The 24,001-nt window shown below is 44.4% G+C and overlaps 1 protein-coding gene across 8 annotated transcripts; it reads right to left on the bottom strand.

Moving 5' to 3' along the window:
* Positions 1 to 1,720: 1,720 nt before the first annotated feature.
* Positions 1,721 to 9,462, bottom strand: LOC138921981 (uncharacterized). Of its 8 annotated transcripts, XR_011435043.1 has the most exons (6): positions 9,354 to 9,462; positions 9,063 to 9,165; positions 8,602 to 8,656; positions 6,924 to 7,018; positions 6,682 to 6,769; positions 5,434 to 5,537 (listed from the first exon to the last, which is right to left on the bottom strand). XR_011435043.1 is itself a non-coding variant. In XM_070258385.1 (5 exons), exons 1-5 carry the CDS (start codon positions 9,238 to 9,240, stop codon positions 5,532 to 5,534), a joined length of 615 nt encoding a protein of 204 aa, XP_070114486.1. In that variant the 5' UTR covers positions 9,241 to 9,376; the 3' UTR covers positions 5,434 to 5,531. The 8 variants fall into 8 exon arrangements, 2 of the variants coding, with proteins under 2 accessions (XP_070114486.1, XP_070114487.1); XR_011435045.1 differs by lacking the exons at positions 6,682 to 6,769; positions 9,063 to 9,165; positions 9,354 to 9,462 and adding exons at positions 1,721 to 2,171; positions 8,878 to 9,006 and having other exon boundaries at positions 5,466 to 5,537; XR_011435046.1 differs by lacking the exon at positions 9,354 to 9,462 and having other exon boundaries at positions 8,594 to 8,656; positions 9,063 to 9,197.
* Positions 9,463 to 24,001: the final 14,539 nt, after the last annotated feature.

Genomic DNA, 24,001 nt, shown 5'->3' with positions numbered 1-24,001 from the left:
GTCAGCAGAGGAGTAGGATCACGGCGTGTATTAGTTTGCTAGGGCTGCCACATCAAAGTACCACAGACTGAGTGCCTTAAACAACAGAAATTTGTTTTCTCACAGTTCAGGAGGCTAGAAGTCTCAGATCAACATGTTGGCGGGGTTGGTTTCTTCTGAGGCCTCTCTCCTTGGCTTTAGATGGCTGTCTTTGTGACATCACATGGTCTTTTCCTCTGTACCTGTGTCTTCATCTTCTCTTTTAAGGAAGCCGGTAATATTGGATTAGGGCCCACCCTAATGACCTCATTTTAACTTAATTACATCTGTAAAGACTCTCTCCAAATACAGTCACATTTGCAGATACTGGAGGTTGGGACTTCAACATATGAATTTGGAGGTGACACAATTCCGCACGTAACATGGTATTACTACCTCTAGGCAAAGAGAGGAGGGGAGGGAGCGGGGTCAGGGGAGGGGCTGGGGTAAGGATGGAGTAGGAGCTGGAGAGGAGTGGGAGCCAGGAGGGGAGGTGGGGGAGTGGTTACTGGAATGGTAGACAGCTGTGTGGAAAGGGCCACCTGACAGCAGCTGTGATCAGGATACAGTAAGCTCACAGAGACCTTGAAGAGAGAATCCAGGATGAGGGGGGAAATACCTCACCTCACTCTTCCCTCCTTTTTAACTCCTGCTGGGTATTTCCTTTTGGCCAAACTGGAAGCCAGAGGGCAAGGAAGACCTTTGATGTAGTCCATATTGGTAAGATTGGGGGACACAGAGCAGGAAGGCAAAGTGGATGGGGTGGGAGGAATGAGAGATTTCTAGCATACACATACCTGAAATAACTACAGTTCATACTTTGTCATATATTCTTAGAATTATTATGTCCTCTCAGACCTAGGGCCTGGCCAACTAGAAGAGTTATTAAGAAGGACTCATCCATTCAGAGGACAGTTGTGTAATAGCTCGTGACACTCATGAAACACTCTCTAAGGGCCTGTTTCCTTTGTTATTGAAACTTTGAATAGGAGGGTTGGCAACAGATGGATCTTAGCTCACATGTTTGAGCATGTTAGAAATATCACATTTTAAAATTGCTTTTAAATGAACATAAATATGACCGTGATCCAAGCATAGCATGTTGGTGAGACACCCACTTCAGTTATTTGGGATTCCCCGTCTCCACTAGCTGTACAAACATCCTATGGTCTTATCTAGCACTGTAGCTTGAGGAGATCCCCAGTCATCAGATGTCTCTCCACACTGATTAGGGATGAGATGCTCATTTACTGAATGGACACAGTATCTTCAGATTCCTTGTCCCTGCTGCTTCCATCCAACCCTCTGGGTAGGGAAATCTTTGGCAAGACTAGATGCCCAGCTTCCCTGAGCCCATCATAGAGTCCTCCTTGGGTCCTGATATGGAGAAATACTCATGTCTCTGCTACTGAAAGGACCCACAAACCCTGACCTCTCTTCTCTTGCTGCTTTCAAATGCCCTCCATTCCGATACAGGAACATGTGGCTTGATTTTGTCAAGGAATATAATCCTTTTCAAAATAGAAAAGCCACTGGCTACAAGCAGCTTCTACTTCCAGCTCTGCCACAAACCTCCCTCTCCTGGATCTCTGCTGGAAATGGGAAGAGAGAAAAATATAAGAATGCAATGCATATGTAATATCTCAGTGACTGATAATTCAATATTTTCCAGTTCAGTTCATAGGTCGTTTCTTTTTATTTTAGCTGATTTATTGTTAATTGTTTCATTTTTTAAAAACGATACCTTAGGAATATTCAGGAGAGGCCTAAAGTGCTTTATAAGGATCTAAACCAGCCTATCCGATCAATTTTTTTAAAAAAGAGGGCAATTATAAGTGTACCCAAACTACTACCCAACTCTGCTGATTTAGCAAGTTTCTCTATTCTGAAATTACACAGGTATATAGTTTCATCTAGATGACTAAATGGCTTCCCTTCTAAAACTGAAGAGTGGTTTTGGGAGGATAGCCCATGAGATTCAGCACCTAGATAACATGGTGATTCCAAAATAAACAGCTATTATAATCGGTTTTTAAAATTATTTTCATCAATATCATTACCAATATAAGCAAGCCCATTTTCCATTCAGGAGAGTGTACATGGACTGGTACAGGAACATGTTGTGAAATATCTCTCATGACACCCAAAAACACCTAGAAAGTAAAGAAGGTAGCCATTAAATATAAGGCTCGTCTTGCCTAAGACAAATTTCTGGCACAGAATAAATGTTCAAAAATGATAATTCTCTCTCCTCTCTCCATTCCCAAAAGGAAAGGGTAAAGAATATATTCCTAAAATCTGTGGTTCTCAACCTGAGGTCCCCAGACTCTTAAGAGTCTTTAAAGATACCATTACGAATTGAAGAGCTGTTTTCTTTTCTTTTTTTCCTAATTCATTAATTCATTATGAAGCTAACACTTAGCTGAGCTTTTTCTAGAATCAAATTAGATAATATATTTAAAAGTGCGTCATGAACTGTGAACTATCAAAATTATGGTTGTTTGCTTGCTTATAGAAATGCCAATTATTAAAAGTTGTATATATTTTTTTTGGAAAATAAATTCAAAATGTAAAAGTCTATAAATAAGAGAATAGAAGTTGGAGATAGTCTAGATTTTGTTTAAAAATATAAAGTTAGATAAACAATTTAGAAAAATCTTAGGATAAGAACTAAAAGATTACAAATAGAATATGTAAATTCCAAAATTCCAAAGAAAACTCCATTGGTCCAACAGAAAGTAGGAGGGAAGAGGGAAGGATACAAAGAAAAAGTATGATGAACAGAAAACACAAAGTGGAAAGGTAGAAATATACATCCCATATGTCAATAATCATAATGAATATACATGGATTCAACTCATTAAAAAGAAAACCTCAGATTGGATTTTTTTAAAGGCACAGAATCCAGTTTCATGGTCTTTCTCAAAGTGCTCTTAAAATTATCCAGAAAAGTTCAAAAGAAAAGGATGCAAAAATATATACCAGGCAAATTCTAAGCAAAAGAAAGCTGGTATAGCAAAATTAATGCAAAAACATTAGTAGTGTTCACTCATAGGAGCACGGCACGTCACAAACACCATACCAAGCAGATGTAGTCAGTATACTGAACAAGAACTACTGGTGAGATATGGTCAAAACGCAACTTTATTTTTGTCTAATCCTGTACATTTAAAAAGCTTTTCCCAGGCCCCGTGGCTTTGCTGCTCACTGTGAAGACTCCTACAGTCACTTTAAATAAAAAATTGAGCCTTATTTCAATGATTAGAACCCCCAGTCCCAAATAATAAAGGACCCTCTAAAACTATTTAGAGTTGAACCTTCTCCTCCCTCAGCTAGCACCAACTTCAGGTGGATCTACGACTTTTGGGAGAAAGGATGTGCTGAGTTTCTTCTTTCCCCATGCTCCCCAGCTTGCTGATTTTGACTTCAGGCCTGTCTTGGGTTGAAGGGAGGGAGTAAGCAGAAAGTTCTTGACTGGTCGCATAGCGAGTTGGCTTCATGCTCTCTGAGTCTAACTGATGTTTAAATCTGACTCTTTCTCACCTGAGGCTCCCCTACTGCAACTCCGGTGTCAAGAGCGAAACATTCTAGTGCTGTTTCCCCTCAGCTCCGGGTTTTCCAGTTGTCCATTCCAACCAGTTTTTCTGGTGGAATCCACAGCACTCCCTAACAGTTCTCTTCAGCAACACTGAGCAGCTTGCTCTCCTGCACGGCCCACTTCTGGTACTTGAGAAACACCCATATATCTTTTGCTCACAACAAATTGGGAATGTAAACATCCCAATAAAGTCACCTCTCCTTTGCTCCCACCATCACCACAGTCACGTTCTCTAGCCCATAAGATTTCTCCTGCTGGAGTCGGATTCCATTTCACTGTTCCTGCAAACTCAGGAAGATACAAATCAAGCTGCAAGGGCTCCAGCTGATGCCCTGGGGTGAAGAGGAAAGCATTCCAACTTTTCCCCCTGGGAAGCCCACTCCAAAGAAATCCTCCACACAAAAATTCCATCTCCATATCTCCTCTGTCTTGACCCTTTTAATTCTCCTTGTAAGTTTTAGAGCAGCTGCTTTAAGTTTGGTAAGGTTATTTCCTTTGAAAACCTGGCTTTAGAATTTCATATCTAGTATATCTTGATGTGTAAGAGGAAACTTCCAGTTTAACATCCTGTTGTGCAAATTTAAACCAAGCAATTCCCCAGTCCTGGAAGGTCACCATCGAAAGTTTAAAAACATTTAAAAGGTAAAGTATGGGCTTGGGAGTGTGAGGAAGCTGGGTTAGAATACAAGCTGTGCAGCTTCCTAGATTTAGGGCCTTGGGAAATACACTTAACCTCTCTGAGTTGTTTTTCCTCGTGCAAGGGAAATACTGCTCCATACCTCACAGGATTGCTATGGGGATTAAAGAGAGAATCAACCCAGAACACCAAACACTGCCTCTGTCCCTTAGTGAGCACTCAGGTAAATGTTAGTTCCCTTCCCACCCTGCCTCTTCCCTTCCTTTAAAAATATGCCTTTGACACAGTCTACCATGAAGAGCATTTGTAAATGGAACAGCAAAAAGGGGAAACGCAGGTATGATCTTCAGTGACATGTCTGTATTCCAGAATCACTAGACGATTACAGTATAGAAAAGGGGACAATATTATCACACTATTCTCCCTCTGGGACTTACCCACCCAGGGGAGTTGAAGGTAGGGGACACAATCATCATGCCATCAACTGGTTCATGTGTTTTCCTGAACCTTAATTTTAGCTTCTAGTTTAAAAATCAGTAGAGCAGGGGCACGTGGCATAGTGGTTAAACTTGTGCACGCCACTTCAGCAGTCCAGGGTTCGCAGGTTTGGATCCTGAGTGTGGACATACACACTGCTCATCGAGCCACACTGTGGTGGCATCCCACATACAAAAAATAGAGGAAGACTGGCACAGATGTTAGCTCAGGGACAATCTTCCTCACCAAAAAAAAAATAAATAGAGCATGTGTATTTAGAGTTCCAGAACTGGAGACTGAGAGTTTCAGCACCAAACTCATCAAGAGCCACAGGAACTGGTAAGATCCTGTCCCTCTTCTGACTTCATCTATCAAAGATGGTAAAATAGCTGATATTACTTAGTATGTGTGGGACACTAAGTGGTCTGTATAATAACTCATATAAACCTCAAAACAACCCTAAGGGGAAGTAATGTGATTATCCCCATTTTAGGAAAGGGGCACAGAGTCCAAGGACACACAGCTAAAAGTGCTCGACCTGGGACTTGAATCCAGTTAGTTAAGCTCTTAACTACTATACTATCCTGCCTCTCTGAAAAATAGTACAGCTACTGAGAAATGTGAAACTTGAAATCTCATCTGTGAAAGCACCCTGACCCTATGATCAGTTCAGGCCCTCCTAGAAGCAAATGCCAGGACAAGCTTAGATATACAAGAGATTTATTGAGGAAATACCTGTGAAAGATAAAGGGAGAAGGAGCAGGAGAAGATGGAGAGAGCCTTCACACTGTGATGCACGTCTCACACCTGTTAGAAGAAGGAGGGAAGAAGGGAGGATTAGGCAGGAAGAAGCCCAGTCTGCAGGGCAATACTGAGAAAGTCTGCCCCAGGCCAATGGGGAGTATGAACAGAGATTAAAGGAGTCCTCCAGTGAGCAGAAGGGCCGGCTCAAGCCGCCCAAACAGGCTCAGTTATGGCATGGGAGCACCTGGGGAAAGGGGGGCCTTAGCATAAATGTCAGAAGAGATCCAAAGGTTCTTCTGAGGAAATATCTGAGCTATGTGACTCCAGGGCCACCAGAGCCCTGGTGACTTTTTCCTGGCAGTCATCCCAATACCTTCTACTGCCTGAGGCCTGAGCCCTTTGCAAGGACCCTGAACTTGATCCCTCTACGCTGCCTCACCACAGGGCCTCCCACTCTCATGCAGTGTCCCCTTAGAGCCAGGGCATCCTGGTTAGCAGAGGGCTCTCTCCAGAGTCCAGGGCCCTCAATGCATTCTGCTCTGGAGTTGGCCAGGCAAGTCACTTCTGGGACATGTGACTGAGATACCAGCCTTCTGCCTAGGCAGGGAGGTGGCGAGGGGCCCAGAGAACCAGGCTCTGGATGCCACTGACCCTCCACCATCGATGCCTTCAAAAGCATCTTCACACCAGCTCACAGCTTGACTGTCCTGGCTCCCAATTCGTGGGCTGGGCCTGCAGTGCACAGGGATGTTCACACAGGAGGTGAAACCCCTTTTCTCCTGAGCTGCAGGACCACGTGCCTTTGCAAGCTCCCTTTCCCTGGGGTCTCCTGTGCCTCTGGGCCTGGGCTGACGCAGACAGCAGAAGCATGCACCAGGCACACACAGAGCTACAGTCACCGCAGAACCACCCAAACAGGCCTGTGCACATTCGAGGCTCTTCTGGGAATCTGAGAAAGGTGGGCGGGAGAGGGCTGGAGAGGTCTTGTCCGAGGTCTAACCCCATTTTGGGGGGCTACTTCACTGGACTCTGAGAGAAGGACCAGCTCCTTCTGCTTCAGCCCCAACTTACCTGGTTGGACATCTGCTCACCCAAAGTCTGTCCCAACCAGTGTTTCCAGTTAGGAATCCTTGGGGCTTTATCTCCTCCCCTACAAAAGGTTCCCGAAAGAGGAAGGGAAAAGGGGGGAAGGGCAAAGGTCTCTGACCTGTGATGGGGACAGTCCCTGTCCTCCAGGTAAGTATGTCAAGGACAGCCCAGCCATCAGCCTAGGAGGGTCTGGTGCCTGCTGCAGGCTGGAGCAGAGAAACCAAAGTCAGACCTCCCTGCAGAGGAGTGTGGCTTGGGTGAGGCCTTCCAAATTCTACCTGAGCACCACCCCTCAGGACGCCAGGGGGATGGATTTATCTTGACTTGTAAAACTGCCACAGTGAGCCCCTGGACCCTCACCTCATTCCAGCCAGAATCCAGCTCGACCAGCACCCATCAGGCTGCCATAATCTTGAACACTGGTCTGGAGACATGAAGATCCCCCGAAATGACATCTTAGAAAAAACAAAAATCAAAGAGCATGTTCATTCTTGCTTTGCTTCATAGAAACTTAATTTTCTTTTCTTTTCTTTTTCTTTCTTTCTTTTTTTTTTTTTCCTGAGGAAGATTCACCCTGAGCTAACATCTGCTGCCAATCTTCCTCTTTTTGTATGTGAGCCACTGCCACAGCACAGCCACTCACAGACAAGTGGTATAGGTCCATGACCTGGAACTGCAGCCAGGCCACTGAAGTGGAGTATGCCGAACTTAACCACTAGGCCACTGGGGCTGGCCCAGAAACTTAATTTTCTTATATTACACTTGTCATTTTGTCTTTGTAAATTTTTTTTGAGGCATATAATCCCTAAGCTAACATCCAGCACCAATACTCCTGTTTTTGCTGAGGAAGATTGGCCATGAGCTAACATCTGTGCCCATCTTCTACCTTATATGTGGGACACCTGCCACAGTATGGCTTGATGAGCAGTGCGTAGGTCCACGCCTGGGACTGAACTGGCAAACGCTGGGCCACTGAAGGGGTACGCATCAACTTAACCACTATGCCACCAGGCTGGCCCCTTGTTGTAATTTTGAATTTTTTGTTTTAGTGCTTTAGAGATGCATTCACCCCTTGAATTCTTATGAATATTTTCTTTTTCTCTCTTTATAGATTACACTCCCTCTGGGCACACAGATAACTGTACTTACTAGTCCCAAAGCCCCCCAGCCCCTTGCTATTAGGTGAGGCCACATGACTAGTTCCAGGCAATCAGCTGTGCACAGCAGTGACTTATGTTACTTCTGAGGTTACTGTACAAGAGTGGGTGACAGATCTCTCTGACACTGTCCCCTTGTCACAGTGACCAGCAATGTTCCAGGTTGTGAAGCCTCCTTCAGCTGGTGTCCCTGACAGACTATAGGAAGCAAAGAACCCCTCACCCCTGGCCTTCACCAACACATGGGCATTTATTGTGTGCTAGAAATAAACCTTTGCTGTGTTAAGCCACTGAGGCTTGAGTGTTGTTACTCTAGCATAAGCTTAGCCTAACCTGATAAACTCAGGGATGGCTCTCAAAGTTTAGAGTGCAATGGAGTCATCTGTGACACTTGTTAAAGTGCATATTGTGGGGCCAGCCCATGGCTTAAGTTGGCGTGCTCTGCTGCGGTGGCCCAGGGTTTCCCCGGTTCAAATCCTGAGCACGGACATGGCACCACTCATCAAGCCATGCTGAGGGCGGCATCCCACATGCCACAACTGGAAGGACCCAAAACTAAAAAAAAAATATACAACTATGTACCGGGGGGCTTTGGGGAGAAAAAGGAAAAATAAAATCTTTAAAAAAATGCATATTGTATGACAAAAATATAGTGGGGGACAGACACGGATTTGTGATGATTGGAGAGAACTACTAGACTATCTTATCAACTGATTGACAGATCCTTTTGAATTTTATAATTTTTCATTTTGTTAACCTTATAATAGTATTTGTTACCCAGGTAATAGATACTCTATTTGGAAAACTGAGAAGGCACAAGAAAAAAGGAAAAATTAAGATAAAAATCCAGAACTCTGTCACCGGAATATTAACCTTCTGACCTGCTGGTGTGTTATCATGGCAGGAAATTTCCTTTGAAAAAAGACCATCTTTTCCCTGAAGGAGAGAAAAGGAAAGAACCCATAGTACTCCTTTCGAGAGAGCTCCATCAGCTCCCCCTAAACACACACACAAGCACGCAGGCGCGCGCGCGCTAGGCAAGAATGTGGGGAACGCAGTCCTGGAAAAGGATTTGCTTCCACGACTGCCCGACCGCCCCCGCCCCCACCCCCACCCCTACCCCTGGGGACCCATCTGCAGGGAACCGGGGTGCTTACCTCTCTTTCGTAACCTTCCACTCGACACGCCCACATCCTCCGCAATAGGAAGCTGGCACCCACGCAGGGGTCCCGCCCACCTCCCCAGCATTCTCTATTGCCCACCATTTTCTGAATCAAAATGGTAGAGGGCGTGGCTGTGGTGTGACAACTGCAGTACAGGACCTGCCGCGGGGGTCGCTTACATTCGCTTCTTTTCCGTGGTTTGCAGGTGGCTCTTGCCTTCACATGCGCTTGCAGGTTACCCGGGCATTTTCCTCCTCCTCTTTCCTTGGGCCAGAAGCCAGCCTGCTTTCGAATAGGGAGCTGGTACCCAAACCTGACCACTGTCCCCTCCCCAGATTCCTCCCCCAAGCCCACCATTTTTTTGCCCCCAAATGGACTGGAGCAGGGGCCGGAAAGGGGTATGGGCAATGCAGTTCTGGACCCGCTTTGCTGTTGACCCTCGCCTTCGGATATCCTCTGCTCTTTCAAACCTCCTCAGATCCGGGACAGGAGGTAGTCTCCTCCTCTGTCTGGTGTCCAGAAGCGCGCCTGCCTGCCTCCAGGGTAATCAGGAGATGGTGTTCAGGCGGGAAAGAGGGCTCAGACTACACAGTGACTTAAATTCACGTCTGCCTTTTGTCCAGTGAGGCCTCTGTTAACTGAGCTAGGGTCCCCAAATTAACCCTCCGAATGGCACCGCAGCAGGAGCCGGGTCGACGCTCCCCACCCCCCTCCACAACTTGACACTGCTAATCTTTTCAGTCTGCGCCAGAAGCATGAAAAGTGTATCATATCCCTGGAATTTCTATTTGCCCTTCTCAGATTATCATGGAGGATCAGTCCCTTGGGGTTAATCGACCATGTCTGTTTTTCTCGCCCGCCGGCTAGACTCTCCACCTCCCCTCCCCCAAGACCCGAAGGTCTACCATTTCTCTTGCAGTTCTGTTCAGGCATGAAATGGGGTTCAGGAAATGAGGCTCAGAGTGAAGAGTCAGAGATTCTTACTAGCTCTTTTAAATTTTTGCCAGTTCTGTTCCTTAAGGTTATTATTATCATTACTGATAGTAATATCAGCCTACATCCTATTTGTCTTTAAAAGATAGAAAAGAGCTATCTATTGTCATTTGAGAAGCAAGAGGTGGATTCAAGAGTATATGTGGGTAAACAATAATCCAGCCACCTGTTTTCCCTACTCAGTGATAATACAAATATAGATCCTTTAGGCAGCCACTTTTTTGAAGGTTTGAAATGTACAGAGCAGCTGGAGGCGCCCCTAGTGAGGGGCCCCTGTGGGGGAGGACTTTCCATGAAGTCAGCCTCTGAGGTCACATAATCTCACAGTGCCAAGGACACCTTGGAATTTCAGAGTTTAAAAGCTGGTCACAATGTTCTGGTCTTCAAAATTATTAATTCAACCTCCACAATTGCTCTATTTCCCAGTTCTCTACCACATCCACATCCTTATTAACCCTTTCCAATTGCAACCAAAATTTCCTACTACTTCTTATCATCCCAGGGACACATCTAGGTTGTGGGGCCTGAAATTTACAATTTGAGGGACCCTCTTTAAGATGCAGGCAATTAGATACCAAAGTTAATATTTATTTATAATGAGAAAAGAAATCACAACAAATTACAAAATTTGAACAGCTGACATATACAAAACATCCCAATTTCCATACCAATGACATTTTTATTAACTGTCTGGCACACCTCTACGATTTTTGGCTACAAACTCTTTGATCCTCTCTTCATATGGCATTTTTTAAATATCATTTTTCCTAGAGAAAAATGTAAAGGTAATTTAACCTTTCCTTTGCATGATTAATCAGTTTGTTATTATTACTACTGATAAAAATTCCAGCATTGCAACTCATTGGTGATGGGTAAATTTTTAGTATTGTCAAATTTGAGTAAACTGCTGTCAACCTCTGTCAAGTTTCTTTCTTTTTTTTTTTTAAGATTGGCACCTGAGCTAACATCCGTTGCCAATCTTCTTTTTGTTTCCTTCTTCTTCTTCCTCTCCCCAAAGCCCTCCAGTACTTAGTTGTATATTCTAGTTGTAGGTCCTTCTAGTTGTGCTGTGTGGGATGTCGCCTCAGCATGGCCTGATGAGCAATGCCATGTCCGTGCCCAGGATTCAAACCAGTGAAACCCCAGGCCGCCGAAGTGGAGCGCAGGAACTTAACCACTGGGCCACGGGGCCAGCCCCTCAAGTTTCTTTCTTATGTGGGCTTAAGATTTAAGTTATCCTGTGCAGATTCATATCTTAAATATTCTTTTTTTTTTTTTTTGAGGAAGATTAGCCCTGAGCTAACTGCTGCCAATCCTCTTTTTGCTGAGGAAGGCTGGCCCTTAGCTAACATCCATGCCCATCTTCCTCTACTTTATATGTGGGACACCTGCCACAGCATGGCTTGACAAGCAGTGCATACGTTCACACCCGGGATCCGAACCAGCAAACCCCGGGCCGCCAAAGTGGAACGTGCACACTTAACCACTGTGCCACTTGGCCGGCCCCTTAAATATTCTTAATAATGACACTCACAAACCAGTGTGATGTCAATGTTCTGAAGGTGAGCAGAATTTGCCACCCCCAAATATGCCTCTTGGGCACAAGGATTATTTTAGGCTGATTATTTTTAAGAAACAGCAGACATAGAAACTCAGAAAACCAGAAGTTACCCTTTCTAGGAGACAATTACATTTATACAGGAAATCTCCGTTTGTAAGCGTGTCTCCCTCTCTGTACTGTACCAGGGAGAGAAAGTTGACTCTAAATCTCTAGCAACTCCTATCAATGGGGAGGCAAGGACTTAAATCTGCATGACACCCTTCCCCTTGGTGACTGTGCTTTGCCTGAAAACCTCCCATAACTTCCCCCACCAATATCTTTTGTCTTTAGCTGGAGATGGTATTTAAGGTGGTGGCTTGGGCCATTTCAGGCAGTTACTCAGTTTTCCTGGGTCTCTCCCATGTATACAGGAGGTATACATGGTATTAAACTTGTTTGTTTTTCTCTTGTTAATCTGTCTTTTATTATAGGGAGTTCTCAGCCAAGAACCTAGAAGGGTAGAGGGAAAATTATTTCTCCTCCCCCACGGTCCTCATTGTAGTAGTGATTTTGAGTTTCATGGTGTCTTAGTCAGTGTCAGTATTTCATGCCAAATCACCAAGAAATTAACATGAACCTGTGTAGATGTGACTGGGCAAAGCCACAGGCATGGCTGGTGTAGCAAAGACCAGGAGTCCATTTTTGATAAATCATATTGTACTTATAGGGCAGTAATGGGAGCCAACACTAAAAAAGTATCTTGGAATCAGGTAATGAAGTGGGAAATAGTATCAAACGCTGGCAAGTGGCTGATGTTAAACCATCGTGCTTTTAGTTTGAGCTATAGAATTTGTCCATGGTTCACTAAGCATCTGAAAGGCAAGTATAGTGTTAGGCTCATTAGCATTAGAGTCAGGCAACCGTGGTTTGAATCCTAGAGCTTCTACTAATTACCCTGTGAAATCTTACTAGTAATTACAGTCATGCACTGCATAACAAAGTTTCAGGACAGACCACATATACGACCGTGGTCCCATAAGATTAGTACCATATAGCCTAGGTGTGTAGTAGGCTATACCATCTAGGTTTGTTTAAGTGCACTCTAAGATGTTCACATGACAAAATCACCTAATGAGGCATTTCTCAGACCACGTCCCCATTATTAAGCCACACATGACTGTACCTAATTATACATGGAAGGGACTGAGGAACACATGAATAAATTATCCAATTAATCTGAAACTAAATGTAATTCCAAGTCAACTTCTCCTTAGCTTGATCCCAAACATGCCCGCTTCCATCTCACCACCAACATGAGGGGAAGTCAGAGTGGGAAAAGAGAGTCTTAAATTGTGGTCAATATTCTTGCTTTTGCTAACTTTTACAGAAATATATGAGATATAGTATGGCCCCTGTATTAGTTTTCTATTGCCATGTAACAAAATACAAAACTTAGCTGCTTAAAATAACACCCATTTATTTGGCTCACAGTTCGGTAAGTCAGAAGTCCAGGCATGTTGTGACTGAGTTCTCCGCTCAGGATTTCATAAGGCTGAAATCAAAGTGTGAGCCAGGCTGCATTCTCATCTGGAACTTTGAGTGCTTTTCCAAGCTTTCATGTACGGAATTGAAAAAAGACGGAGTCTCTCATATTAAGGCACTAAAATGGAGCCAGGCAGAAGAGGAGAAGGACAAATTCCTCCTTCAGGATGAACTCTTGAACTCATTAGATGCCTGAAATGCATCTGCAAGTCTTCTCAAGGAAGATAAGATTATCGAGATACAGACCTCATTCCTGTCAAGGTCATCTTCTACATTCCTAGGTTTTAATGGCTTGTGTCAGCTGACCCTCACCCCATGACTACCTTGGGCCTGGAATTTGTTAAAAGACATTCCTCCCCGCCCCCACTTTTTTTTTTTTTTTTTTTTTTTTTGCCTTCATTAGCCACGACTGTAAAACCTTCCCTCTCCGTTCAACAGCCAGAACACAACTGGAACACAGATTCAATGTTGAATCAATGTTGAATCTGTGTTCCAGGGTTGCAGTTCTAATAAACCCCAAGTAAACTTCGTTTTCTTTAAGCCTATCAGAGTCTACCTCATAATTGGTCGAATACAGTTATGGCAGAATTCAGTGCCTTGTGGTTGTAGGATTGAAGTCCTACTTTCCTCTTGGCCATCAGCGGGGGGCCATTCTTAGCTCAGATGCCACCCACATTCCTTGCCACATGGCCTCTCTATCTTCAAAGTCAAAGTGGAAAATCTCCTTCACATTGAACCCCTTTCCTATTTCAAATCTCTCTGACTTAAGGAAAGGCCATCTCTTTAAGGACTCATCCTGTTAGGTCAGGCCCACTTAGTAACGGCCCTTTTGATTAACTCAATGACTTGAGATCTTGATTGCATCTGCAAAATCCCTTTTGCCGTATACCTAACATAATCGTGGGAGCAATATCTCATTATATTCACAGGTTCCATCTACAGTCAGGAAGAGGGAATTACACAGAGTGAAGGTCATTGGGGACCATCTTAGAATTTTGCTTACCATGACCCTTTCTAGAGGCCTCAGATGGTGCCCATACAAATCAAGGGGCCATGAAGATTAAGATTCTTTAGCTTCAAGGTGAATTCACCTCTGCACTACCTTGACCCTTTCAGTTTTTCACTTCACCCATACAACTGTATTCTGCTAATGGGCCCACAAAGCTCACTCATCCATAATTATGGATTAGTTACTGCTTACAGTTCTAACAGAAGTTACAAGCTGAATTGACCAACATTCTTTTTGCTGCTAAGATTTTCAGCATTTACCTAAATTTGGGGTAATTTACATCTTGGGCATGCAATGAAAGGCGGTCATGGTTTCTTGTATATCCACCAGGGTATGTTAGGTTGAGGCTGGTTAGGTTGGGGAAGACACAAAAACCAACCACAAGGAAATGGTACTTGTCCTCTAAAGACATTTGGAAACTTCCTCATTACTGTGCCTGCTACGTGCCCCACATGGGGACAGTTGTTTTGTATAGGCCAGCGGACTATCCCATGTGCTCCCTCACCAGTTTGTGAAGTAGGGATTATTAGCAGGTCAGCAGAAACTTGGAGAAGATAATGTCCAGTGTGGACTGGAGTTATTAGAGAAAAATTCAAAGAATAAGTAAATGACCAAATTAATCTACCTTATTTCCTAATTTCATCTTGCCATTCTCCTGCTCAAAGGCTCTGGATGGTAACCGCACAATCCACTAAATAATCTTAGATTCCCTATCCTAACAGGGCACTTCAGGATCCAACTTGAGTTGCATTCTCTAAGCTTTGCCAACTATTTTTCCTCTGCTCCAGCTAAAAGGGATCCCCAATCAGTGTGACCCAAATATGCTTTTACTTACCCACTCTGTGCTCTTGCTATGCCATTCTCCTAGAATGAGTAATTCCCCCAGACCTGGTACTATAAAGGAATAAGAACAGATAATATAAAGGAATGTATATCTCATGAAGGAATTGCTCCTTAGGATGTTTCAGGAACATAAAAATAGACCATAGGTGCTGAGAGCAGTAAGTAGCCAGTCTTAGGACAGCAAAGGCTTCACACCACCATTCCATTTGAAGAGAACCAGAGAGTTTAACTCAGCCTAGTGACAAAGGGATTCTATCAGAGCACTCTGGACCATTGATTGGTTTGTAGTCTACACCTGACTTCATCACTTTTCATGGTACATACAAGATCTCCTTCACTTTGAACACATTTAATCTCTTTTTCCATCCTTCCTCGTGCCTCCGCTTATACTATATTCCTTTCCATGCACTCTTTGAATAAATATCCTACAACTTGTCTTCTGCCAAACTGAGCATAGGTAGAACTATTCTCCTCTCAGTGAAGTGGATCACGGCCAGCCCTGTCCACAAAAAAGCCCCTAAGTTGACATGCATTGAAAGCTCCCTCCCTGAAGAGCAAATGCAGAAGCGAGGCACTGCCGGCGCCGCCACAGAAAGAAAGTCTAGGCCTGGAGCCTGGACACTAGGCCTTTGAAGTGGTTCACTGAGTAGCAGATGTATCGCCTTGGAGGTTAGTCCAAAGTTCTTTCTGACACCTGACAGGACTGGAAGTTTAAAAAGCAGTGAACTCACAGTTCTGTGCTCCTCTGACTTGGTGAGCATCTCACCTTACACAGGCTGCCAAGACCACTGAGCTTTGACCGCACCATAGTGACAGACAAGACACAGAATAGATTTTCGGCATTCAACCACTTGCACTACCATCTCTTCTATATCCTTTGCATGGTATATTTGCTACTTTAGTAGTAACCAATCTAACGCCACGTTGAACCAAGTTCACATTGTCATTCTCACGTATCTCTGAATTCAGACCAGAATGAAAATTTATAAATATGTATTTGCGAGTGCTACAAAGACACAATTTTATAAATCTTCTTTTGACCTCATTTATAGATGAGAAAGTAGAGACAGAGAAAGATTAAATATGTTGCTAATTTCATCTAGCAAGCAAGAAAAGAGATCAGCTTTGGAACATATGTCTGTGGACTCCCAGCTATTCTTACTAGATTCCTTGACTAGTCTATATAATTCAGAAGGGACTTGCTACCTGCATCTCACCTTCCAGAGCTTTTCATAAGGTTGCAGGGGTCTTCCCTTGGTGAAAGCTGCTCACAGAGAAGTGGGCTCCAGCTGCAGTTACCGCAGCCGCAGCCCGGTGGGCAGCACAGGCCTTTGCAGGTAGCAGGAGCTGAAGGTATCAGGAGGCAGGCAGGGCAGCCAAGCAGGCACAGGCAAGGGGGGAGGCAGTCAGCCCCTGGCAGCTGCTGCCATGACAACAGTCTCCAGGGGTGAGGCCTTTCTCTGGAGGATCTGAGGAAGCCCAGGGTGGGGCTCTGGTTCAGGGATTCCTGGTCCCTGGTGAGGCTGCACTTCTGTGGCAGAACAGAGCCCCCTCCCTCTGAGCCCTCTACAACACAGACTGCAGAGGGCTGGTTTCCCTCTGCAGGGCCTGCCTGCTTGTCATTGAGGAGGCCTGCCCTCCCCGGTCCAGAGGTTCCCCCTGCTGCTGTGGCCTCCGCATTCTTTCCTAATGACACCCATGGCAGTGCTTTGGTCTCAGGACTTGCTGCTGTGTGCTGCAGCAGGCCCTGTCCAGCCTGTGGCTCTCTGGCTCTCCTCTCCTCACCCCTCTGCCCCAGGGGAATTAGCCACGTGGGAAATGCAATGATAAGAGCCTCCTCCTTTCTGCTTCTGGTCTCACACTAACTGGGTCTAGACACACACACACACACACACACACACACACACACACACACACAGACCCTATACATGCCCAGAGAAACAAGGAAGGGGCTGTGAGGAATGGGGCCGTGGGGGGGGGGGGGGGCGCCGCAGCTCAGGCTGCTGGCAAACACTGAGGGACAGGGAAGGCAGGTCCAACCTTGACCCAAAGGAAGGCAGTCCCAGGCTCTGTGCTGGGCAGGACTCAAGCTGTCACTCACTCACTGGAGGGCTCTGGAGGCCTGGAGGCCTTCTACCCCTCTCCTTGCCTCTGTTTGTCCGCCTTCTTCTCCCTGACAGGTGGGGGGAAGGGCTGTGGAAGAACCATGAATGAAGTCCTTCCGGCTCTGGGATGCTATGACTCCACGCTGCCCACCTCAGTGAGCAGGGGCTTCTCTGAGGAACACCATTTGGCCTGAGCGGGGACTCTCCAGACTGTGGCTGCTGCTGCTTTTCTCAGAATCCAGACGAGCTCAGAGCACAGAACTCGTCCTGGGCTGGGCTTCCCTGTGGGGCTCCAGCGTGCTCACAGCCTTACTCTTGGCCTCAGGGACTCTCAAAAGGGCCCAGAATAACCCCAGTCTCAGGTCTGGGGACAGAAGTTGGGACAGAGAAGACAGTCACAATCTTGGGTATTTGGTTCAACAAACTTATATTTAATGAGTGTTCTGTCCTCTGTCCTGTATATGCTGACAAATAAGACACGAATATCCCAGAGGAGCTCATTGATTTATAGGGGAGATAGATGTGTAAACATGCTTTAACACACAGTAATAATAAAGTCTAAGTCACTTGGTGATTTAGGAGCACCAGGAAAGAACCAGCTAAGTCAGCTTGTACTGGTGACTGTCAGGCAAGTCCTCTGGGAGTGTTAACTTACTTGAGTTTTAATGATTGAATAGGAATTTGCTTAACAGAGAAGGGGAGGGCAGTCTAGACAGAAGGAGCAGAATGAGCAAAGGCATGGAGGTTTGGCCTCAAAGGTCTGACTGGACCAAACCAGTCAAAGTCAAAGTGTGGAAAGAACTCAGATGACAAATGTCCAGTACAAAGGCCAGTTTGGCAGTATACCTTATGACCCCACAACTCCACTTCTAGTCATTAATCCTGGAGAAATACTGACACATAGGTGCAAGGAGGCAGGCAAAAAAAAGGGCCCTGCAGCATGTTTGTAACAGCAAAGCGTGGAAACCACCTAAATCTCTGTCATTACAGAATAAACTACAGTATGTTCGCCCTCTTCAATGTATGCGGCGGGTACATATGAATCAGATAGAGATCTAATGTGTGTTTTTTTCAACACACCAAGCAAAGAACTCAATTCTGACACTGAAACACAGTCAAATCCCACAGATTAAGGGCTCAGTCCCACAAGAGTGCATCCTTCTCACTTCAGACGCCAACCTTAAGTCCAGTTGTCACCTGTGCTTCTGACCAACTGGTCATAGTGGAGGTTCCCTCAATCCCCGTCCACTTCAGATTCAATTAACTTGCTAGGTGTTCGATTAGCTTGGCAGATCAGCTCACAGAACCCAGAGAAACATTTACTTATATTTTCCAGTTTATTATAAAGAATATTGTAAATGATACAGATAAACAGCCAGATGAAGAGGTACAAAGGGGGAGCGAGGTCTGGAAGGGTCCTGAACGAGGGCACTTCTGTCCCCAAGGAATGGGGCCACGCCACCCTCCCTGCATGTGGATGCATTCATCAACCTGGAAGCTCATCAAATCTCATCCTTCAAGAGTTTTTACAGAGCTTGACCTGCAGCCCTCCCCACCTTTCCCTTCCCAGAGGTAGGTGAGTGGGACTGAAAGTTCCACTTGGTCTTTCAGGGCACGAGCCCCACCTTGAGGCTATCCAAGGGGCCCCACCCTAGATCACCGTAATAGCATATGCTCAAAAAAGGCTCCTTAGGAAGGACAAAAGACACTCCTATCACTCAGGAAATTCCAAGGGTTCGAAGAGCTTTGTGCCAGGGACTGGGACAAAGACCAAATATTTCTTATTATACCACAATAGGTAACAATAGGGATAGATTTCCAAGACATACTGTTGAGTGAAAGAAAGAACATTTTGTCAAATGAAATGTAGGGTGTAATGCCATTTATATGATGTCATTTAGATTCTATGAACACATGTGTATGTGATTTGTGTTTCTTCTCATGTGAATTACTTCTCCATGTATTTTGCTCATTTTCTATTCAGTGAGTAGAGATTTACATTTTTCAAAGATATCTTAAAACCTGCAAGAGACGTGTAAATATTTCATCCCAGTTTCTCACATGCAATTTAATATTCTGAGTTTTTTTAGTTCAAAGATTTTGAAAGAGATAATTCTTTACTAATTTTTCTGATTGCAAAAGCATGCTTGTAGCAAATTCAAACTCAACAAGAGTGGGGCATGAGAGTGAGGGAGTTTTCCCAACTTTTCTGAATTCCAAAAGATGAATGCCACTAGACTAGGTAATAAGAGAGAAGGTGTGAAATTTTTGGAGTAAGCAAGGCATAATGGTTAAGAGGTCTGACCTAAGGGTCAGACAAATTTGAGTTCAAATCCAGTTTCGTCCGCTAATTGGCTGTGTGACCCTGTGTAAGTCACTCAAACTTTCTGAGTTACAGTTTCCTCATCTATAATAAGGTAATAATGCCTTCCTCAAAGAGTTGTAAGGATTAAAGGAGATCCTAAACATAAAACACCTGGCCCAGGGGCCAGCCTGGTGGTGCAGCGGTTAAGTGTGCATGTTCCGCTTTGGCAGCCCAGGGTTTGCTGGTTCAGATCCCGGGTGCGGATGTTGCATCGCTTGGCAAGCCATGCTGTGGTAGGCGTCCCACATATAAGGTGGAGGAAGACGGGGACGGATGTTAGCTCAGGGCCAGTCTTCCTCAGCAAAAAGAGGAGGATTGGCAGCAGATGTTAGCTCAGGGCTGATTTTCCTCAAAAAAATAAAAATAAAAAACAAAACACCTGGCCCAAAGTAGGTTCTTGATCATTTTGAATTTCTTTTCTCAACTCCAAACAAAGGTGCTGCTCTTTCCTCTACTTTATGCTTTTTGGGGTACCTGTCCATTCATGTGGCCTTCAGACATAGGCCTCTGAGATCAAAGAGAACACTTTTATCTTCACTATAGACATCACCATCAAGGGTTGGGGTTGATGGAATACCCATATGGATGAATGTCATGGCACGTGTGCAAACAAAAATAAAGGAATACTTCAAGTAAAATATATGTTATAAAAGGTATAACTACAAACACATAAATGAATACATAAAGGTATGTGCATAGATAATATACAAACATATAAAGTAATATACATATATACTATATATAAAAATAAATTGACATGGTATATAAAAAGAGATATATACACACACACAATGTAAGTACATGTATCTTGTAAGGGAGGAAAAATAATTTTACCTTTACCCTTCTAGGTTCTTGGCTGAGACCCCTCTGTATTAAAAGATTAACAAGAGAAAAACAAACAGAAGTTTACTAACATGTATACCTCCTGTACACAGGGGAGAGACCCAGGAAAACTGAGTAACACCCCAAAATGGCCCAAGCCACCACCTTAAATACCATCTTCAACTAAAGACAAAAGAAAGATGCTTGAGTCGGGGGAGGCCAGTTATGAAAGGCTATCAGGTAGAATACAAAACCTCAAGGCAATGAATAGAACTAGAATCTGACATCAACATACATGTATTATAGTTTCTACTGAAAACATAATTTTACTCTCTCTGGTCAGCCCCATTTCTATCAGAGATAACCAAAATAAGACTAATTTGTTTGCAAAATAAGTCTAGTCTCATTAAACTTGGCCTGATTATTTACATAAGTGCAGCAAGAATAGTGATTGACCATATAGACTCTTTTAAATCTGCTTTCCAGGAACTTTTTTTTTCTTTTGGTGAGGAAGATTAGTCCCGAGCTAACATCTGTTGCCAATCTTCCTCTTTTTGCTTGAGGAAGATTATCCCTGAGCTAACATCTGTGCCAATCTTCCTCTATTTTCTATGTGGGGCCACTCCACAACATGGCTTTATGAGCAGTGTTTAGGTCCACACCTGGGATCTGAACCTGTGAACCCCAGACCACCGAAGCAGAGTGCGCAAACTTAACCACTATACCGCTAGGCTGGCCCTTTAACTTTTCATAAGATATCTCCATTGGACTTTTAAAAACCTCTTGAGGCCAGAAAGACAAGCCAAGAGCTCACTATGAGACTTTGCTTACAATACCTACAGATTTGGGTGAATTCCTCTCTTCTTGAGGTCTCCAAAATATTCTGAGGTTACTGGGCCTGCCATGAAGTGACCTTTCTTTCCCTGCTAAGGCTGCAGTAAACCATGTAAGCAAGGTATCAGGCTGGTTTTCCAAGGGATTTTATGGCTAAACAAAGTCAACTTTAGTTCCTTAAATCTGTGTGGTCAAATGTGAATCTAGGTACATTCTCAAATATGACATTCCAGTGGTAAGGGAACAGAATATGATACCCCAAAATGTGCCTCTTTGCCATGAAGATTATTTTAGGCTGGTTATTTTTATCTTATTTTATTTGGTGAGGAAGATTGGCCCTGGGCTAACATCTGTTGCCAATCTTTCTCTTTTTGCTTGAGGAAGATTGTTGCTGAGCTAACATCTGTGCCAATCTTCCTCTATTTTGTATGCGGGATGCTGCCACAGCATAGCTTGATGAGTGGTGAGTAGGTCCACACCCAGGATCCAAACCCGCAAACCTCTGGCTGCTGAAGCGGAGCACGTGAACTTAACCACTACAGCGCTAGGCCGGCCCCTGGGTCGATTATTTTTGAGAAGCCACAGACACAGGAGAAGCTCTGAATGCCGAATAGAAGTAACCCTTTGGTTAGGAATACTTATATTTATAAGAGAAATCTCCATCTGTAAGGGTGTCTCCCTCTCAGTCCTATATCAGAAAGGGAAGGATGACTAAATCTCTAGAAACCATCATCAAGGGAGAAGGCAACGACTTAAATTTACATGACAACCTTACCCTTGGTACTGTGTTTTGCCTGAAAACCTCCCATAACTCCTGCCGGCCCCCCATCCCCATCTTGCACCCCCTGCAACATCTTTTGTCTTTAGCTGGAGATGGTAGATGGTATTTAAGGTGGTGGCTTGGGCCATTTCAGAGAATTAGTTTTCCTGGGTATCTCCCATGTATAAGGAGGTATACATGTTATTAAACTTTTGTTTGTTTTTCTCCTGTTAATCTGTCTCTTATTACAGGGGGCTCTCAGCCAGGAACCTAGAAGGGAAGAGGGAAAATTATTTTTCCTTCCCTACACAGTCAAAGCCTTGGTAATATAACCAATGTTTCTAATTGTGTTCTGTTACAAGGAGAACAGATTCTTTTTTTTTTTGAGGACGATTAGCCCTGAGCTTACTACTGCCAGTCCTCCTCTTTTTGCTGAGGAAGACTGGCCCTGAGCTAACATCCGTGTCCATCTTCCTCTACTTTATATGTGGGACACCTACCGCAGCATGGCTTGCCAAGTGGTGCCATGTCCGCACCCGGAATCCAAACTGGCGAACCCCAGGCTGCCAAAGCGGAACGTGTGCACTCAACCGCTGCGCCACCGCCACCGGGCCAGCCCCAGGAGAACAGATTCTTGTGCAAATAACCACATTGCCGTGAAAATTATAGTACTCATTAAGAGTTTCCGAATTCTGGAGGGATCAGGTCCAGTGTGAGTCAGGGTTGAGGCATTCCCTTCCCCAATATTGTCTCTCGCCCCCTGCCGCACTTTTCCAAGTTTCTCTCCTTTGTTAGCTGTGTTTAACTCGCGGTTCTGACTTTGGTCACCAGATGGCGAGCTTACTCCAATATTCTAAATAATCTTCATGACAGGTAGTGTCTTGGTAAAGAGGTGTAAAGAAAAAGTTCATTTTTTACACACAGGTCATGAATTAACACATTCAATAGAATCCCACTTGTGTTTGAAAATATATATTCACAGAAAAGGATAGAAGGATATACCAGTGGATTCTTTCTTTCTTCTTTTTACAAAAAGCTTGAGCAGAAAGTACAAATAGTTCCCATATATTCCCTAACATATTCCCACACAATATCCTCTATTATTAAAATCTTGCATTTTTGCGGTACATTTGCTACAATTGATGAGCCAATATTGATTTTCATTATTAATTAAAGTCCATAGTTCACATTAGGGTGCTGTACACTTCTGATGTTGTGCGTTCCACGAGTTTGGAAAAATTTATAATGACATTCATCATTGTAGTATCATACAGAATAGTTTCACCGCCCTAAATATTCCCTGTGTTCCACCTATTTATCTACAGTCTTCTGGACTGGAGTCTTCATTCATTCATTTAATTCAATAAATATTCATAGGGTGCTTACTATGTGCCAGGTACCACCAGCCACAATCCATATTTCCATGTCAATGTATTTTCCAAACTCTAGACACTTATATCTAACTGCCTACTGGACATTTCCACCTGGAAAAAGATAATAATATGAAAACTCACCCAAATATACACACCAACAAGGATATAATACTTAGCAAGTCTAAAACAGTTATTCCCTAAGCCATCTCAGTCCCGGAAAGCTACAATCTAAATTGGAGGCAGTGTGGTAGAAAGGAGAGAATGCAGAATTGGATTCAGACAAATCTGAGTTAGAACGCAAGATCTACCCCTTATTTATCTATATAATCTTATTCATTATTTGTAAAAAGAATTGAGCTTAGATTAGTATTTTTGAATGAGAGAGGGAGGAGTCTTTGGGCATTTTGCAAGGACCCTGAACTTGATCCCTCTACGCTGCCTCACCACAGGGCCTCCCACTCTCATGCAGTGTCCCCTTAGAGCCAGGGCATCCTGGTTAGCAGAGGGCTCTCTCCAGAGTCCAGGGCCCTCAACGCATTCTGCTCTGGAGTTGGCCAGGCAAGTCACTTCTGGGACATGTGACTGAGATACCAGCCTTCTGCCTAGGCAGGGAGGTGGCAAGGGGCCCAGAGAACCAGGCTCTGGATGCCACTGACCCTCCACCATCGATGCCTTCAAAAGCATCTTCACACCAGCTCACAGCTTGACTGTCCTGGCTCCCAATTCGTGGGCTGGGCCTGCAGTGCACAGGGATGTTCACACAGGAGGTGAAACCCCTTTTCTCCTGAGCTGCAGGACCACGTGCCTTTGCAAGCTCCCTTTCCCTGGGGTCTCCTGTGCCTCTGGGCCTGGGCTGACGCAGACAGCAGAAGCATGCACCAGGCACACACAGAGCTACAGTCACCGCAGAACCACCCAAACAGGCCTGTGCA

This window comes from Equus caballus, chromosome X (assembly GCF_041296265.1).
Source record: "Equus caballus isolate H_3958 breed thoroughbred chromosome X, TB-T2T, whole genome shotgun sequence".
NCBI classification, from domain to species: Eukaryota; Metazoa; Chordata; class Mammalia; order Perissodactyla; family Equidae; genus Equus; species Equus caballus.
Note: the sequence above shows the minus strand (reverse complement) of the source record. Positions and strands in the feature narration are given on the sequence as shown.

Excerpts from the sequence above, each read along its gene's own strand:
- LOC138921981 (XM_070258385.1), bottom strand. The coding sequence starts at position 9,240 with ATGGTGGGCTTGGGGGAGGAATCTGGGGAGGGGACAGTGGTCAGGTTT. Across the intron at positions 8,657-8,877 it reads TGGAAGGTTACGAAAGAGAG|GGAAAAGATGGTCTTTTTTC; the intron begins GTAAGCACCCCG and ends TCTCTCCTTCAG. Across the intron at positions 6,770-6,923 it reads TGGATTCTGGCTGGAATGAG|CCTGCAGCAGGCACCAGACC; the intron begins GTGAGGGTCCAG and ends TCTCTGCTCCAG.